The sequence below is a fragment of the Aegilops tauschii genome, chromosome 3 (assembly GCF_002575655.3).
Source record: "Aegilops tauschii subsp. strangulata cultivar AL8/78 chromosome 3, Aet v6.0, whole genome shotgun sequence".
Taxonomy (NCBI): domain Eukaryota; kingdom Viridiplantae; phylum Streptophyta; class Magnoliopsida; order Poales; family Poaceae; genus Aegilops; species Aegilops tauschii.
In genome coordinates this window covers 95,883,497-95,902,215 of record NC_053037.3, presented here as the reverse complement: position 1 = coordinate 95,902,215, position 18,719 = coordinate 95,883,497, and the positions used below count along the sequence as shown (strand labels likewise).

Genomic DNA, 18,719 nt, shown 5'->3' with positions numbered 1-18,719 from the left:
TGCTCTATGCTAGCAGCGGAACAACCCGTAGCAGCGGAAATCTTCTAGTAGTGGAACAACGGCGAAGGTGGTGAACTCCACTCCGCAGGGACTCTGGCTGGGACACGATCTAGCTCGCACGAACGGAAACACAACAAGCAATCAAGCAACCACGGCATCACCTGCAATCTGGCATGACACGCCAGGTCAGTACATTGAATGTACTTGCAAGTTCACAACAACCAAAAACATCAAGGCAAGACAACAACATAGCATTAAGCAGGTTAATTAAATTAACAAATACCATGATACAACAACAACTACTAAGCATGATATGAAACTACTACAATACTGATAAACCAACATCTCAATACCAACAACAAATCTCATTCTTGGCTAACCGGCCAAGCAAGTACCATCTCGACCACCTCGTGGTCCACATGATCACCTCGTGATCAAAATATCCACATGGTCACCTCGTGACCAACATATCCACATGGTCACCTCGTGACCACATCACAAACTGAATGATCATCCTCAAGATCATCTCAACATCATCATCAACATCCTGCCAAACTGTTACTGCTCGCATATATCATATGAATCAGCTATAAGTCATTCCGTCACGTGAGTGTTGATCGAACGGTATGACATAGTACGGACGCGGCTATCGATAGCTTAAACACACACTCTGCAGAGGTAGCGCACTGTACCCACACCACGGAACCCATGGCCTCACACTGCCATTCGGGTGGACCAACGGCATTCCGACAAAACCGATCTACTGCCATGACACTCTCCCGGCCACTTCGACCAACACCCCCTTTGGGTTCAGTCCTGGGTGGCCCCGTGCCTACCAAAGGCACCAACGGCCATCATCGTAGCAAAACGGCCACCGTCGTGGTAAACGAAAACGGTCCCAAAGGGGGACAAAAGCGCGCAAAATCCAACTACGGGCGCACGAGGCTTATGTCCGCCTACCTGATCAGGGTGGCGCGCGCCCATAACCTTCCCTCATTGGAGGCCCCGGTGAGAGGCACGACAATAGCATCGCATTAGGGCCTTCCCATAAAGGCAAATGTGGTTGCACTGGAGAAAGCCTGGTTTGGTGGCACCAGACCAACTTAATGACGGAATCTACCCCCCAAAATATAACTGTGGTCCCTGATACTCCGATATCAACTATCAAACTGCAATCCAAGTCATACAATATCCAACAAATAATCTAAAGCATAATATCATCATCTCAAAATACTCCAAGGGTAGCACAACACTACTATCATGATGAATCCGAAAACAATAATCCTACTACTCCAATAACAAGGATAAAGCTATCCAGCTAAAATCCACATGTAAACATCATCTCCGAAAATAATACTCCAAGCAACAGTAACAGAGCATCAACTAGCATCATGAAAATAATCATACTAACAACTAATAATCCAAAGGCACCATGACATCCAAAGTACTCCAAAAATATAATACATATATCATCATAAAAGAAAAAATCATAATACCAGCCACTAATACTCCAGTGACAGCATGATACTCATCAACTGCAAGCACAACTCTTAGTAATCCAAACAATAGCATGGCACAGCAAGATCAAAATAATACTCTGAGAAAATGCCATGCACAAAGTCATGTAGCTAAAGCAATATTTTAAACAAGTTCGACTAGATTAAACCATGTCACTGCATTATAGTGATGCAAATGGAGGGTGTGGCTTGCCTGGGGTGGAAGAAATCACCGGGAGAAAGTGTGAGAAACTCGCGGAAAGAATCGCCGGAAAACGTACTCTCTCGGAGGGGCTGAATAAGGGCAGGGGCAAAATGATCATTTTTAGAATTTTAAAACATGGTGAAAATGGATCCATCAGAACGGGCTCGACGAAACAAAGAAGTGGGCTTTGGATTCACCTGATTTGGAGCTACGGGTAAAAAGTTGTGATAGTTTTTCTGCCAGGGACCTCTTGTAAAGAAAAACTTCACAATCTGGCCTGGACAGAAAAACAGAAAGCGTAATCAGCGAAATACGCTTTCACTGAACTCAAAACGCATTCGGGGCTGAAGAAGAATGGAAATACGCTTTCAGAAATAGAAAACGTATTCTAGTTAATACGTCTCCACTTATCTGACTTGGCGGGGCGGGGTCAACGTCCAAAGGCTGACGTGTGGGGCCTGCGGGACCCACGCGATGTCAACGCCCTCCTCCTGGCCTCTCCTTCTTCTCCCGACGCGCCCGCGGAGCAGAGGGAGGTCGCCGGCGCGGGGGCTCGTCCGGCCGGCTCCGGCCATCCCCCGCCTCGCTCGACCTATGGGCGAGCTCAGCAGGAGTAGCCGCACCCGTCTGCGGAGAGCACGGGCTCCGGGAAAAACCTAGGCGAGAGGGAGCGAGGACATGGCGGACGGTGGTGACGGGCACCGACGGGGTTCGCGGCTAACAGCCACCAGAGGAGGAGGAGAAGCGTTGGGGCGGCTCCAGGGGACTTGGGGAGGCTACTGGTGGTGGTGGAAAAGAGAATGGGGCTCGGCCTTGCTCGGATTTAGGAGGGCAGGGGCGGCGACCATGGCGGCCAACAGAGGCGAAGAGGGCTTCTGGAGCTCATTTGAGAGGCTGGGGCGGGGTAGAGGAGTGAGGGGAGGCGAGTGGTGAGGTCGAATGACTCGGGGAAGGGCTATATATAGCCGGGGCGAGAGGCACGGGCTCGGGTGTCGCCGCGGGGATCCGGCCAACGCTCTAGCGACGGCCAGCGAGCACGGGGTGGCACGAGAAGGCGACGAGGGAGGTGCGGACGAGCTACAGATGTGCACAGGGACGAGCAGAGCTCGGGGACAGGAGGAAGAGGCCGCGACGCGAACAGAGCCGGTCGGCTACAGCTCGCCCGTGGGCGCGCGGCGACGAGCGCTGACGGAGGGCTTACGGACGGGCAAGATGGCTCCAGGAGGACGGCGACGACGCGGTAAAACTGTTAGACATGCTCATGAGCGCGAAGACGACGCGCAGAGGAGGGAACCGAGCAAAACGGCGTTCTGGACACGCTCATGGCATGCCAAAACGGTGGTCACCGCGTGCGATGTGCACATAGTGCCACAAGCTAAGCCAAATTATGTCTGGGGTGGAGTCCTTCCTGGGTAGGTTGCAACTGATGTGGTAACTTGGTTAAATACGCAGTGGTTAAATGGTAGTCGTCGTCTGAAGTTTACTGCGGTAAACTTGGCCGTGCACTAGTGATCAACAGGGGAGTGATTGTGGTCAATGGAGTTGTCTGGGGTGATTAGTTACGGAAGGACTATGATCCTGGAGACAATGGGGCACAAACTAATATAGTTGCTGTGTAACCCCAAAATTGGTCCAAAATCAAGATTTGGATGATGGACTCACATGGTGTTATGGAATGGGATGCAACTTGGCAAATCCTCATGATATGGACATATAAAGATGCTGTAAAAAGCTCATACCAAATGGACAAGCCAAATGGTAGTTGCTTCACAAACATCATTTCTGTCCAGAAACTTGGAATAATTTTGGTGATCAAATGGATCATTTAAATGATGCCAAATTGGGTGGAGAGATGTTTTATGGGTATAAGAATGATCTGGTAATTTATCAGGCTTTTTGAAACAATATAAAATACACTTGCTTCACAACCTGGAAATATTGCCAGAATCAAAGATTTGCTCCTGTGCTCACATAGATGATTGGATGAGGCTGAAAATTGGTGGAGGGGGTTAATATGAGCACATGAAGGAGTGTGCAAAAGTTCAACTCATTTGGATACTCCTATCTAGTACTTCCTTCACAAAGCCTTCTGACTGACAAAAACTTTGAAAAATCACTGAGGAAGATTGGCTAGGAAAATAAAGTTGAACTTGTGCATGAGGCAATTAGTTGGACATAAAATAATGCCCAGGGAGTTTGGGAGCAACTAGGAAAATATAAATGACACTTACTTCACAAAGTGCCATTCAGAACAGAAATGAAGAATAATTATTGGGGAATTATTCTTGGGCTAGGACAGGAAAGTTTGGGCATATTTGATCAACATATGACCCAAAGGAATTATGAGAATTAATTGGGAATTTTTGGATGGAAAGAAATATAGGTTGCTTCACAACCTAGGGCAGATAGGGTTATTCCTTTAATAGAAAAAGGAATATTCCCTAGAAAAGAATTTTAGGGTTTGGTCAAGGAGTGAAGTGACATGATCTTTGGCAAGGTTTTGAGAATGATGAGCCACTTGGGAGGGGGAACGAGGATGATTTCCAGGTGGCAAGGCCACCGAACCACTCCAAAAAGAAAAACAGAGCAAAAACCAAATAAATCAAAAGAAAAAGAAAAGGGCCAAAAACCAAGCTGTTACAAAGCGGCCCGGACCGATATTACGCGCACGCTTACGCGAGACTGGTTCTACTGACGTGCTTTGCACACAGGTGGCTGGCGGGTGTCAGTTTCTCCAACTTTAGGATAATCGAGTGTGACTACGCCCGGTCCTTGTTGAAGTTAAAACAACACACTTGACGAAAAATCGTTGTGGTTTTGATGCGTAGGTAAGAACGGTTCTTGCTCAGCCCGTAGCAGCCACGTAAAACTTGCAACAACAAAGTAGAGGACGTCTAACTTGTTTTTGCAGGGCATGTTGTGATGTGATATGGTCAAGACATGATGCTAAATTTTATTGTATGAGATGATCATGTTTTGTAACAGAGTTATCGGCAACTGGCAGGAGCCATATGGTTGTTGCTTTATTGTATGCAATGCAATCGCCCTGTAATTGTTTTTACTTTATCACTAAGCGGTAGCGATAGTCGTAGAAGCAATAGTTGACGAGACGACAACGATGCTACGATGGAGATCAAGGTGTCGCGTCGGTGACAATGGTGATCATGACGGTGCTTTGGAGATGGAGATCAAAGGCACAAGATGATGATGGCCATATCATATCACTTATATTGATCGCATGTGATGTCTATCCTTTATGCATCTTATTTTGCTTAGTTTGGCGGTGGCATTATAAGATGATCTCTCACTAAATTTCAAGGTACAAGTGTTCTCCCTGAGTATACACCGTTGCGAAAGTTCATCGTGCCGAGACACCACGTGATGATCGGGTGTGATAAGCTCTACATTCACATACAACGGGTGCAAGCCAATTTTGCACACGTAGAATACTCGGGTTAAACTTGACGAGCCTAGCATATGCAGATATGGCCTCGAAACACTGAGACCGAAAGGTCGAGCGTGAATCATATAGTAGATATGATCAACATAGTGATGTTCACCATTGAAAACTACTCCATCTCACGTGATGATCGGACATGGTTTAGTTGATTTGGATCACGTGATCACTTAGATGATTAGAGGGATGTCTATCTAAGTGGGAGTTCTTAAGTAATATGATTAATTTAACTTTAATTTATCATGAACTTAGTACCTGATAGTATTTTGCATGTCTATGTTGTTGTAGATCAATGGCCCGTGCTACTGTTCCTTTGCATTTTAATGCGGTCCTAGAGAAAGCTAAGTTGAAAGATGATGGTAGCAACTACACGGACTAGGTCCGCAACTTGAGGATTATCCTCATTGCTGCATCGAAGAATTACGTCCTAGAAGAACCGCTAGGTGCCAGGCCTGCTGCAGATGCTGCTGATGACGTTAAGAACGTCTGGCAGAGTAAAGCTGATGACTACTCGATAGTTCAGTGTGCCATGCTTTACGGCTTAGAACCGGGACTTCAACGTCGTTTTGAATGTCATGGAGCATATGAGATGTTCCAGGAGTTGAAGTTAATATTTCAAGCAAATGCCCGGATTGAGAGATATGAAGTCTCCAATAAGTTCTACAACTGCAAAATGGAGGAGAATAGTTCTGTCAATGAACATATACTCAGAATGTCTGGGTACCACAACCACTTGACTCAGCTGGGAGTTAATCTTCCTGATGATAGTGTCATTGACAGAGTTCTTCAATCACTGCCACCAAGCTACAAGAGCTTCGTGATGAACTATAATATGAAAGGGATGGATAAGATAATTCCCGAGCTCTTCGCAATGCTAAAAGCTGCGGAGGTAGAAATCAAGAAGGAGCATCAAGTGTTGATGGTCAACAAGACCACCAGTTTCAAGAAAAAGGGTAAAGGGAAGAAGGGGAACTTCAAGAATAACAACAAGCAAGTTGCTGCTCAAGTGAAGAAGCCCAAGTCTGTACCTAAGCCTGAGACTGAGTGCTTCTACTGCAAAGGGACTGGTCATTGGAAGCGGAACTGCCCCAAGTATTTGGCGGATAAGAAAGATGGCAAGGTGAACAAAGGTATATGTGATATACATGTTATTGATGTGTACCTAACTAATGCTCGCAGTAGTTCCTGGGTATTTGATACTGGTTCTGTTGCTAATATTTGCAACTTGAAACAGGGACTACGGATTAAGCGAAGATTGGCTAAGGACGAGGTGACGATGCCCGTGGGAAATGGTTCCAAACTCAATGTGATCGTCGTCGGCATGCTACCTCTACATCTACCTTCGGGATTAGTTTTAGACCTGAATAATTGTTATTTGGTGCCAGCGTTAAGCATGAACATTATATCTGGATCTTGTTTGATGCGAGATGGTTATTCATTTAAATCCGAGAATAATGATTGTTCTATTTATATGAGTAATATCTTCTATGGTCATGCACCCTTGAAGAATGGTCTATTTTTGTTGAATCTCGATAATAGTGACACACATATTCATAATATTGAAGCCAAAAGATGCATAGTTGATAATGATAGTGCAACTTATTTGTGGCACTGCCGTTTGGGTCATATTGGTATAAAGCGCATGAAGAAACTTCATTCTGATGAACTTTTGGAATCACTTGATTATGAATCACTTGGTACTTGCGAACCATGCCTCATAGGCAAGATGACTAAAACTCCGTTCTCTGGAACAATGGAGTGAGCAACAGATTTATTGGAAATCATACATACTGATGTATGTGGTCCGATGAATATTGAGGCTCGCGGCGTGTATCGTTATTATCTGACCTTCACGGATGATTTGAGCAGATATGGGTATATCTACTTGATGAAACATAAGTCTGAAACATTTGAAAAGTTCAACGAATTTCAGAGTGAAGTGGAAAATCATCGTAACAAGAAAATAAAGTTTCTGCGATCTGATCATGGAGGAGAATATTTGAGTTACAAGTTTGGTCTTCATTTGAAACAATGCGGAATAGTTTCGCAACTCATGCCACCCGGAACACCATAGTGTAATGGTGTGTCCGAACGTCGTAACCGCATTTTATTAGATATTGTGCGATCTATGATGTCTCTTACTGATTTACCGCTATCGTTTTGGGGTTATGCTTTAGAGACGGTTGCATTCACGTTAAATAGGGCATCATCTAAATCCGTTGAGACGACACCTTACGAACTGTGGTTTGGGAAGAAACCCAAGTTGTCGTTTCTTAAAGTTTGGGGTTGCGATACTTATGTGAAAAAGCTTCAAACTGATAAGCTCGAACCCAAATCGGAGAAATGTGTCTTCATAGGATACCCAAAGGAGACTGTTGGGTACACCTTCTATCACAGATCCAAAGGCAAGACATTCGTTGCTAAGAATGGATCCTTTCTATAGAAGGAGTTTCTCTCGAAAGAAGTGAGTGGGATGAAAGTAGAACTTGATGAGGTAACTGTACCTGGTCCCTTATTGGAAAGTAGTTCATCACAGAAATCAGTTCCTGTGACTCCTACACCAATTAGTGAGGAAGCTAATGATGATGATCATTTAACTTTAGGTCAAGTTACTACTAAACCTCGTAGGTCAACCAGAGTAAGACCCGCAACAGAGTGGTACGGTAATCCGGTTCTGGAGGTCATGCTACTTGACCATGACGAACCTACGAATTATGAGGAAGCGATGATGAGCCCAGATTCCGCGAAATGGCTTGCGGCCATGAAATCTGAGATGGGATCCTTGTATGAGAACAAAGTGTGGACTTTGGTTGACTTGCCCGTTGATCGGCAAGCCATAAAGAATAAATGGATCTTCAAGAAGAAGACTGACGCTGACGGTAATGTTGTTGTCTACAAAGCTCGACTTGTTGCGAAAGGTTTTCGACAAGTTCAAGGAGTTGACTACGATGAGACCTTCTCACCCGTAGCGATGCTTAAGTCCGTCCGAATCATGTTAGCAATTGCTGCATTTTATGATTATGAAATTTGGCAAATGGATGTAAAGACTGCATTACTCTGAATGGATTTCTAGAAGAAGAGTTGTATATGATGCAACCCGAAGGTTTTATCAATCCAAAGGATGCTAACAAAGTGTGCAAGCTCCAGCGATCCATTTATGGACTGGTGCAAGCATCTCGGAGTTGGAATAACCTTTTGATAGTGTGATCAAAGCATATGGTTTTATACAGACTTTTGGAGAAGCCTGTATTTACAAGAAAGTGAGTGGGAGCTCTATAGCATTTCTAATATTATATGTGGATGACATATTGTTGATTGGAAATGATATAGAATTTCTGGATAGCATAAAAGGATACTTGAATAAGAGTCTTTCAATGAAAGACCTCGGTGGAGCTGCTTATATATTGGGCATCAAGATCTATAGAGATAGATCAAGACGCTTAATTGGACTTTCACAAAGCACATACCTTGATAAAGTTTTGAAGAAGTTCAAAATGAATCAAGCAAAGAAAGGGTTCTTGCCTGTGTTACAAGGTGTGAAGTTGAGTTAGACTCAATGCCCGACCACTGTAGAAGATAGAGAGAAAATGAAAGTCATTCCCTATGCTTCAGCCATAGGTTCTATCATGTATGCAATGCTGTGTACCAGACCTGATGTGTGCCTTGCTATTAGCTTAGCAGGGAGGTACCAAAGTAATCCAGGAGTTGATCATTGGACAACGGTCAAGGACATCCTGAAATACCTGAAAAGGACTAAGGATATGTTTCTCGTTTATGGAGGTGACAAAGAGCTCGTCGTAAATGGTTACGTCGATGCAAGCTTTGACACTGATCCGGATGACTCTAAGTCACAAACCGGATACGTATTTATATTGAACGGTGGAGCTGTAAATTGGTGCAGCTCTAAGCAAAGCGTCGTGGCAGGATCTACGTGTGAAGCGGAGTACATAGCTGCTTCGGAAGCAGCAAATGAAGGAGTCTGGATGAAGGAGTTCATATCCGATCTAGGTGTCATACCTAGTGCATCGGGTCCAATGAAAATCTTTTGAGACAATACTGGTGCAATTGCCTTGGCAAAGGAATCCAGATTTCACAAGAGAACCAAGCACATCAAGAGACGCTTCAATTCCATCCGCGATCAAGTCAAGGAGGGAGACATAGAGATTTGCAAGATTCATACGGATCTAAATGTTGCAGACCCATTGACTAAGCCTCTCTCACGAGCAAAACATGATCAGCACCAAGACTCCATGGCTGTTAGAATCATTACTATGTAATCTAGATTATTGACTCTAGTGCAAGTGGGAGACTGAAGGAAATATGCCCTAGAGGCAATAATAAAGTTGTTATTTATATTTCCTTATATCATGATAAATGTTTATTATTCATGCTAGAATTGTATTAACCGGAAACTTAGTACATGTGTGAATACATAGACAAACAGAGTGTCACTAGTATGCCTCTACTTGACTAGCTCGTTGAATCAAAGATGGTTAAAGTTTCCTAGCCATAGACATGAGTTGTCATTTGATTAACGGGATCACATCATTAGAGAATGATGTGATTGACTTGACCCATTCCGTTAGCTTAGCACTTGATCGTTTAGTTTGTTGCTATTGCTTTCTTCATGACTTATACATGTTCCTATGACTATGAGATTATGCAACTCCCGAATACAGGAGGAACACTTAGTGTGCTATCAAACGTCACAACGTAACTGGGTGATTATAAAGATGCACAACAGGTGTCCACGATGGTGTTTGTTGAGTTGGCATAGATCGACATTAGAATTTGTCACTCCGAGTATCAGAGAGGTATCTCTGGGCCCTCTCGGTAATGCACATCACTATAAGCCTTGCAAGTAATGTGACTAATGAGTTAGCTGTGGGATGATGCATTACGGAACGAGTAAAGAGACTTGCTGGTAACGAGATTGAACTAGGTATTGAGATACCTACGATTGAATCTCGGGCAAGTAACATACCGATGACAAAGGGAATAACGTATGTTGTTATGCGGTTTGACCGATAAAGGTCTTCGTAGAATATGTAGGAACCAATATGAGCATCCAGGTTCCGCTATTAGTTATTGACCGGAGATGAGTTTCGGTCATGTCTACATAGTTCTCGAACCCATAGGGTCCGCACGCTTAACGTTCCGTGACTATCGGTATTATGAGTTTATGAGTTTTGATGAACCGAAGGTTGTTCGGAGTCCCGGATGTGATCACAGACATGACGAGGAGTCTAGAAATGGTCGGGACATAAAGATCGATATATTGGATGGCTATGTTTCGACATCGGAATGGTTCCGGGTGAGTTCAGGCATTTACCGGAGTACTGGGAGGTTACTGGAACCCCCCGGGGAGTACATGGGCCTTAATGGGCCTTAGTAGGAGAGAGGAGGAGGCGGCCAAGGTGGGGGCGCCCCCCACCCCCAAGCCCAATCCGAATTGGGAAGGGGGTCGGCCCCCCTTTCCTTCTCCCTCTCTCCTCCTTCCTTCCTCTCCTACTCCAACTAGGGAAGGGGGGAATCCTACTCCCGGTGGGAGTAGGACTCCCCCTTGGGCGCGCCATAGAGGGGGCCGGCCCTCCCCTCCTCCACTCCTTTATATACGGGTGAGGGGGGCACCCCATACACACATTGATTGTTTAGCCGTGTGTGGTGCCCCCTCCACAGATTTCCACCTCGGTCATATCGTTGTAGTGCTTAGGCGAAGCCCTGCGTCGGTAACTTCATCATCACCGTCATCACGCCGCCGTGCTGACGAAGCTCTCCCTCGACCTCAGCTGGATCTAGAGTTCATGGGACGTCACCGAGCTGAACGTGTGCTGATCGCGGAGCTGCCGTACTTTCGGTACTAGGATCGGTCGAATCGTGAAGACGTATGACCACATCAACCGCGTTGTCATAACGCTTCCGCTTTCGGTCTACGAGGGTACGTGGACATCACTCTCCCCTCTCGTTGCTATGCATCACCTAGATGGATCTTGCGTGTGCATAGGAGTTTTTTTGAAATTACTGCGTTCCCCAACAGTGGCATCCGAACCAGGTCTATGCGTAGGTGTTATATGCACGGGTAGAACACAAAGAGTTATGGGAGATAATAGTCATACTGCTTACCAGCATGTCATACTTTGATTCGGCAGTATAGTTGGATGAAGCGGCCCGGACCGACATTACGCGTACGCTTACGCGAGACTGGTTCTACTGACGTGCTTTGCACACAGGTGGCTGGCGGGTGTCAGTTTCTCCAACTTTAGGATAATCGAGTGTGACTACGCCCGGTCCTTGTTGAAGATTAAAACAACACACTTGACGAAAAATCGTCGTGCTTTTGATGCGTAGGTAAGAACGGTTTTTGCTCAGCCCATAGCAGCCACGTAAAACTTGCAACAACAAAGTAGAGGACGTCTAACTTGTTTTTGTAGGGCATGTTGTGATGTGATATGGTCAAGACATGATGCTAAATTTTATTGTATGTGATGATCATGTTTTGTAATAGAGTTATCGGTAACTGGCAGGAGCCATATGGTTGTCGCTTTATTGTATGCAATGCAATCGCCCTGTAATTGTTTTTACTTTATCACTAAGCGGTAGCGATAGTCGTAAAAGCAATAGTTGACGAGACGAAAATGATGCTACGATGGAGATCAAGGTGTCGCGCCGGTGACGATGGTGATCATGATGGTGCTTTGGAGATGGAGATCAAAGGCACAAGATGATGATGGCCATATCATATCACTTATATTGATTGCATGTGATGTTTATCCTTTATGCATCTTATTTTGCTTAGTTCGGCGGTAGCACTATAAGATGAACTCTCACTAAATTTCATGGTACAAGTGTTCTCCCTGAGTATGCACCGTTGCGAAAGTTCGTCGTGCCGAGACACCACATGATGATCAGGTGTGATAAGCTCTACGTTCACATACAACGGGTGCAAGCCAATTTTGCACACGTAGAATACTCGGGTTAAACTTGACGAGCCTAGCATATGCAGATATGGCCTCGAAACATTGAGACCGAAAGGTCGAGCGTGAATCATATAGTAGATATGATCAACATGGTGATGTTCACCATTAAAAACTACTCCATCTCACGTGATGATCGGATATGGTTTAGTTGATTTGGATCACGTGATCACTTAGATGATTAGAGGGATGTCTATGTAAGTGGGAGTTCTTAAGTAATATGATTAATTGAACTTTAATTTATCATGAACTTAGTACCTGATAGTATTTTGCATGTCTATGTTGTTGTAGATCAATGGCATGTGCTACTGTTCCTTTGCAATTTAATGCAGTCCTAGAGAAAGCTAAGTTGAAAGACGATGATAACAACTACACGGACTGCGTGCATGCCCTGCTTGGCTCGGTCCTTTGTTGATTGTGTACGGACCCGAAACACGTCCTTTAATTCTCTTTCCGGAGCGAAATTAAACGGCAATCGCGACTTGTGATAAATTAATAAATTGCTAAGTCCGCAGTTTGGAAAACGAAATCTGGAGAGACACCAAGATTGATGGATGCATGCGCAGATTGAAAGGTGGTACGATTTGACGGCCAGGGAGAGCCATGCATGCACACGTATCCAAGATGTATATATACTATATATTTGCTTTGGATCCATTCTGATCTCTAGTGGTGTACTAATATAGGAGGTACGGATTAGCAGCATTGACCAGTCTGTTGTTTATTTAGCGAAAGATCCCGTGCGTTGCAACGGGAAAAAAAGCACAACACACATTCTTAACCCAACAATCATCATTCAAGACCACAAATATGTTCATCTCCTTTATTTTAGCGGGGCGTCATATTTGTGTTGCCGCTTATCCTCCTTCTCACCTTCGCCGACGATGGACTCAATGCTCACACAAACCAAAACATGTTTGAATGTGGTTAATCCTATGGCGTCGCTCTCTCCCTCTCTCCTCCCTCTCCCTCTCCCTCTCGCTTTCTCTCACACTCGCCATGATAAATCTGTTGTTTTCTCCTGCGACGTTTACAAAGGTATGCATGTGTAGTTGTCGATGTTTTCTTTTCCCTATATGGTTATAGTGGATGTTTATTTGCAATCCGAATCGCCGTTGGTGCGAAAGAAAAACGGATCGTGCGCTATAGATTATAAGTTTGCTTCCAAAATAGTATTTAAAAAATAATCAACATAATCGCCGCGGGTACGAAAGAAAAACGGATCTTGCGCTATAGATTATAAGTTTGCTTCCAAAATAATATTTAAAAACTAATCAACAGGTAAAATTAACATCATATTCAGATTTCACACGTTTTTCTAATGAAATTGCATATATAACATGTTAAAATCGGAGTTACGGTTCAAAAGATACGGATAATTTAGAAAATCATTTGTTTGACTTTAATACCTTCCAAAAAAATATTTAAAAATATTTAACAAGTTAAAATAATCTCATATTCATATTCTACATATTTTTTAATCAAATTTCATATATAACATGTTTAAATCGGAGTTACGGTCTAAAAGATATGCATGATTTAGAAAATCATTTGTTTGTGTTAAATATGACCCGCGGATGAATTGCCTAAAAGGTCAGGGGAGTTTTCAAAACAATGTAAAAAAAACTGGTTCGGGTGACTTAAGTCCGGGCTGCGGGTTGATTACAGGAAAATACAGGGGCTTTTCTATAAAACGGTAAAATAACGGTTCAGGTGACTTACGACCGGACTGCGGGTTGATTTGAAGAAAATACAGGGGCGTTTTTGCAAAACGGTGCGACGGACGACCAGAAACTCAATTTTCTTTATTATTACTAGCAAACATGCCCGTGCGTTGCAACGGGAAAAACGCACGCTTCTAGCTTAATAAGCACAACTTAAGACCACCTTATCTATTTCAACATAGCTTCCTCACCCTTCGCTTTGATCCTTGAGGCCACATACTAATTTTAATTTACAGATAAATATAAATTGGTGGAATAAGATGTAACGGAGCAAGGTGGGATTATTTCATAGACTAATAAATCCAGGTTTATACGTACAACACAGAGGTAGGTCAGGGGACAGAAGCCTTTGGGATTAGACTAACTTCCTGAGTTCGATCCGGGCAAATCCTATTTGGCGCTGCAGGCGCCGGTTAACGTGCATTTCGTTAACGGGCGCCTGCAGCGCACATCACCTCCCGCGAGCTGGGCCAGCCCATTTAATTTTTTCTACTTATTTGTTAAATCGCAAAAAGAAGCGCGTAAGGAGGGAATCTAACCAGCGACCTGCTGTATCAAGCACCCGACGCTAACCACCCAGCCAACTGATTCTAACGTGATTGATTACCTTCTTTCGAGTTGATTTACTTACTGTTTTTTCGAACGGTTTTGTTCGTTTTTCTATTTACATTTTTTTCCTTTTTTCTTCATTCTTACACTTTTTGTTAAATGATCACTGGTGTGAACTTTGTTCAATTTTGCGTTTCTATTTGTAAAATCGATGAACTATTTTTCAGTACATGAACTATTTTTTTTTGAATCTGATGTACTTATTTTTATTTTTTGAACTTTTTTCCAAATTGATGATCTTTGTTGAAAATCGATGAACTTATTTATATTTTTGGTGAACTTTTTTTGAAATCAATGTTTTTTCTCAATTTCGATTAACTTTTTCTCAAATTCTATGAAACTTTTCAAATTTGATGAACTTTTTCGCATTTGATGAACTTTTCTTTCAAATTCGATTAGTTTTTTTTTTCAAAAATCGATGAACTTATTTATATTTTCGGTGAACTTTTTTGAAATCAATGAACTTTTTTCAATTCCGATTAATGTTTTTTTAAATTTGATGAACTTTTTCAAATTTGATGAACTTTTTTTGCATTTGATGAACTTTTTCTTTCAAATTCGATTAGTTTTTTTCGAAAATCGATGAACTTCTTTCACATTTTGTGAACTTTTTTCAAAATCGGTGAAGTTTTTTTCAATATTGTGAACTTTTTTTCTACATTGATGAACCTTTTTTAATTCGATGAACTTTTAAAAAAATTGAACTTTTATCCGTACTAGTGAACTTTTTTTTATTACATATCTATGTTTTTATATTTCAAACTTACGTTTTCTTTTTTTGAAATGATTTATATGTGTCCAGAATTTATGTATATTGTAATAGAAGAAGTATTAAGTAGTTTTGGTTTTGATTTGTAGACAGCAAAGTAGTCCTGGTGCAATGGTTGTTGCGTCGTTTCCTACGGTCGAATACGAAATACGATTCGCTAGCGCGCGCGTTCGAATCCTGTCTTAGGCAAAAAAAAATTTATCGCCTCCGCTTTTGGAACAGGTTGTTGGGCCGGCCCGCAAGAGGCGCGCGCGAGCGCCAGGAGCGCTAAGCGGCGCAGAAGGCGCCGAAAAGGAGCTCCCTTCGATCCGTGACAGTTGCACCTCCTACTTTTTTGCTCTTCGGGCTGGATACATTGGCTGGGCTGCACTCCAAATCAGGACGAAATAACGAACCTAGGCCCAATGCAGCGGCTGGCCCAGATAGAAAAAGACGTACTAAGAAGGGGACAGGGTTTACGTACAGAAAAATTTGAGCAACGGACGGACGAACGAAATTACGACGGACCAAATTACGGTGGCAAGAAGCGTTATTCCTTTTATTAATAGGAATTAGTAGGTATAGATATAAATATAGTTATAGATATAGATTAGGTAGAGACTAGTGCACAACTTAAAGCAAGGAATCCAGCGCACGAACAGAAGCGCAAGCGGACTCCTCGCGTGCTGCTGAAACTGAAAGCGTATACTCGATCGAACTAGACGGGCAGATGATTACCCACCCACACACGGGAGGTCTCTTCTCTTGAATGGAATCATCACCGGCACCGGCACGGCACACACCCGCGCGGAGTGCATAAACATCTAGTACTGCGCACCTAGCTTAAACTCCGTAGGCATGCTTGCAGACCCTCTGCACCGCGGGCCTGGCCATGAGCATCTCCCACCAGGCCTTCACCTTGGGGTAGTCATCAAACACCTTGGCGTACGGGGTGGTCATGAAGTAGAAGGTGAACGGGATGTGGTTCAGATCGGCGAAGCTGATGGAGTCCCCGGCCAAGTACCTGCTCTTCTCCAGCCGGGCCTCATAGATCCCCAGCACACCCCTCAGCCGCTCCAGGCTCTCGTCGACGACGGTCTGGTTCGGCGCCGCGCCACCGCCAGGAATGATGAAGGGAATGATGATGCACTCGAACACCACGGGCGAGATGGCCGGGTAGTACTGCTGGGCCTCCACCTCCGTCCACATGTCCACCATTGCTAATTCTTCGATTCCGCTGTTTTCTCCGAGGAGGTCGAGGCCGGCTGTCCCCCCGTACTTGCGGAGGATGTACTTGGCGATGGCGCGCGACTCTGCAATCACTCATCCATTTGTTAGATTAGATTAGAGAAACCAATGCAATGGATTTTTAACATGATATATACTCCTAGACAGGAATGATTCGTGTCGTGTGTACGGATGGATGGATGGAGGGCTCACCGAACAGGACGAGATCGCCATCTTGGAACCCAGGCATCTTCGCAAACGGCTGCAAGAAAAAAAAACACGCAGCATCTCTGTTAGAAATCATCACCTGATACTATACGGTGACCGATCGACGAATTGTCGTCTGCTTACGTTTAGCTGGACGTGTTGGGGCCTCTTGTGCTCGCCGGCGACGAAGTCGACGGGCACGAGCTCGTACTCGGCGCCGACCTCCTCCAGGAAGAGCAGCACCCGTGCGACGTTTGTCAACATCGGGTGCCCGAACACCTTCACCGGAGACATGTTTGTCCGTGAACTTCACGTGATGGATGCTCTACCCTACAGGAGAGGGCAGATACTGGAGCAAGACTCTGCTCTGCTCTGTAGCGTGTGTGTGTGGGAGGAGGCCTTGGATGTCGATCTCCATTTATGCACTAGTGAAGCAGCTCGTCTTTTTTTAAAAAAGAAGGATAATCCCCGGCCTCTGCATCTGAAAGATGCATACGGCCAATTTATTGATTATTCTCGAAGACCGTACAAAATATAGCAAGCTAGTGAAGCAGCTCGTCTACAGCCGGCATTAGTGTACGAGACTTCTTCTATGAAAGCTACAGGTGACATGGCACTGCTACAGAGCCAGCAGCCGGCTGCTCTATTAACCATGCTCTTAACAAGGCTTCAGGACTGGTCGCTCTGAATGTTGTAGAGTCTACATCGACTTTTTAGGTACTACCTCCATCCGAGTTTATTAGGTTTCTTTGTATTTTGAACCAGACTTTGACCATCTAAAGACTACTAAAATATAAAGTATATACAATAAAAAATTATATTGTGGATTTGTATTTGAAAGAGCTTTCCGACAATATAATCTTTGTGACATATTGTTAACATTTTGTTAGTTAAATTTTTTTTAACTCAAAGTTTAGTCCAAAATAAGAGAGGACCTAATAAGTCCGGACGAAAAAAATAGTGTCTAGACCTGCTTTATACTTGTTTCTTTGGACCGGACCTCATGAAATAAATGTGAGTAGTTGTAAGTCCACATCGACTAGAGCTAGCACGCTCGTAGCAGGCTACAGCCAATGCATGCTGTGACGTGTTGCTTTTCCTGCTAGCAAGCTCGTGGCAACACTAAAAGCAATGTGCGGTCGTGGCAGGCTATAGCCAATGCATGCTGTGACGTGTTACTTTTCCTGCTAGTATGCTCGTGGCAACACTGAGATATTTTATTTAGCTACCGTAGCATGCAGCCAATGCATGGAGTAATTTAGCTCCTGCGTTTGAATCACTGCTGCTGCCTTGGTCCTGATGATGCTGTTGAGAACAAGTATAATAAGATACAGTCAGCAGGCTGTAAGGATTACAATATTATATGTTTGTTGAGTTCGATGAGAGAGAAGAGGAAAGAGAAGGGAAGCGGGCCGTAGATTAAGAGCCGTCTGCAACACGTGCTTCAAGAGACAATGTGTGATTGTAAGGTGGGCCATCCATTAGTAGTACTACTTTGTAAATGGCTATTATATATGTTGGCTATAAATGATGTGGCAACTTTATATAGCCCATTGTTGGCTATACTATTAACCTTGCTCTGAAGGGACCTATAATCCCGAACGAGGTAGTAGTGTCTAATCTGCGCGCTTCGTGATGATAGTTTTATGCTTGTCTTTTTGGACCGGGGCTCATGAAATAAAATATGAGTAGTTGTAGACTCTACATCGACTTTTTAGGTAATGTCTAGATATGCTTTATTTCATTTCTGCCAAAAAAATATGAAATGATGAGTGCCAAATGAGCTCTTAAATCATTTAAACTGGGTAAGTACTGTAATCATCTTTGTTAGTTTATCACATACGTGGTGCGAAGGAAGTACTAGTTAGAAGGGAAGTCAGGTAAGCTACGGTAGTCAGCTAGTCTAAAATGAAGAAACAAAGTCAGGGAACCGTAGCAAAACACTGTAAATCAACTTGCAATTATTACGTCGCTAGCAGTTGGCCCATTGATTTAGCAAGTGGTAGGCGTCTAGGCGACATACAGTATCACTTTAGCAAGTGGAAAGGTAAAAGAGACTTCCATGCATGGCG

General features: G+C 43.8%; 1 protein-coding gene across 1 annotated transcript; it reads right to left on the bottom strand.

Moving 5' to 3' along the window:
• Positions 1-15,745: 15,745 nt before the first annotated feature.
• LOC109776880 (glutathione S-transferase 1) lies at positions 15,746-17,093 on the bottom strand. Its single transcript, XM_020335546.4, is given in 4 exon segments — positions 15,746-16,083; positions 16,085-16,526; positions 16,654-16,702; positions 16,792-17,093. Coding segments are annotated over 4 exon segments (687 nt in total). The 5' UTR covers positions 16,942-17,093; the 3' UTR covers positions 15,746-16,037.
• Between the last annotated feature and the right edge of the window lie 1,626 nt (positions 17,094-18,719).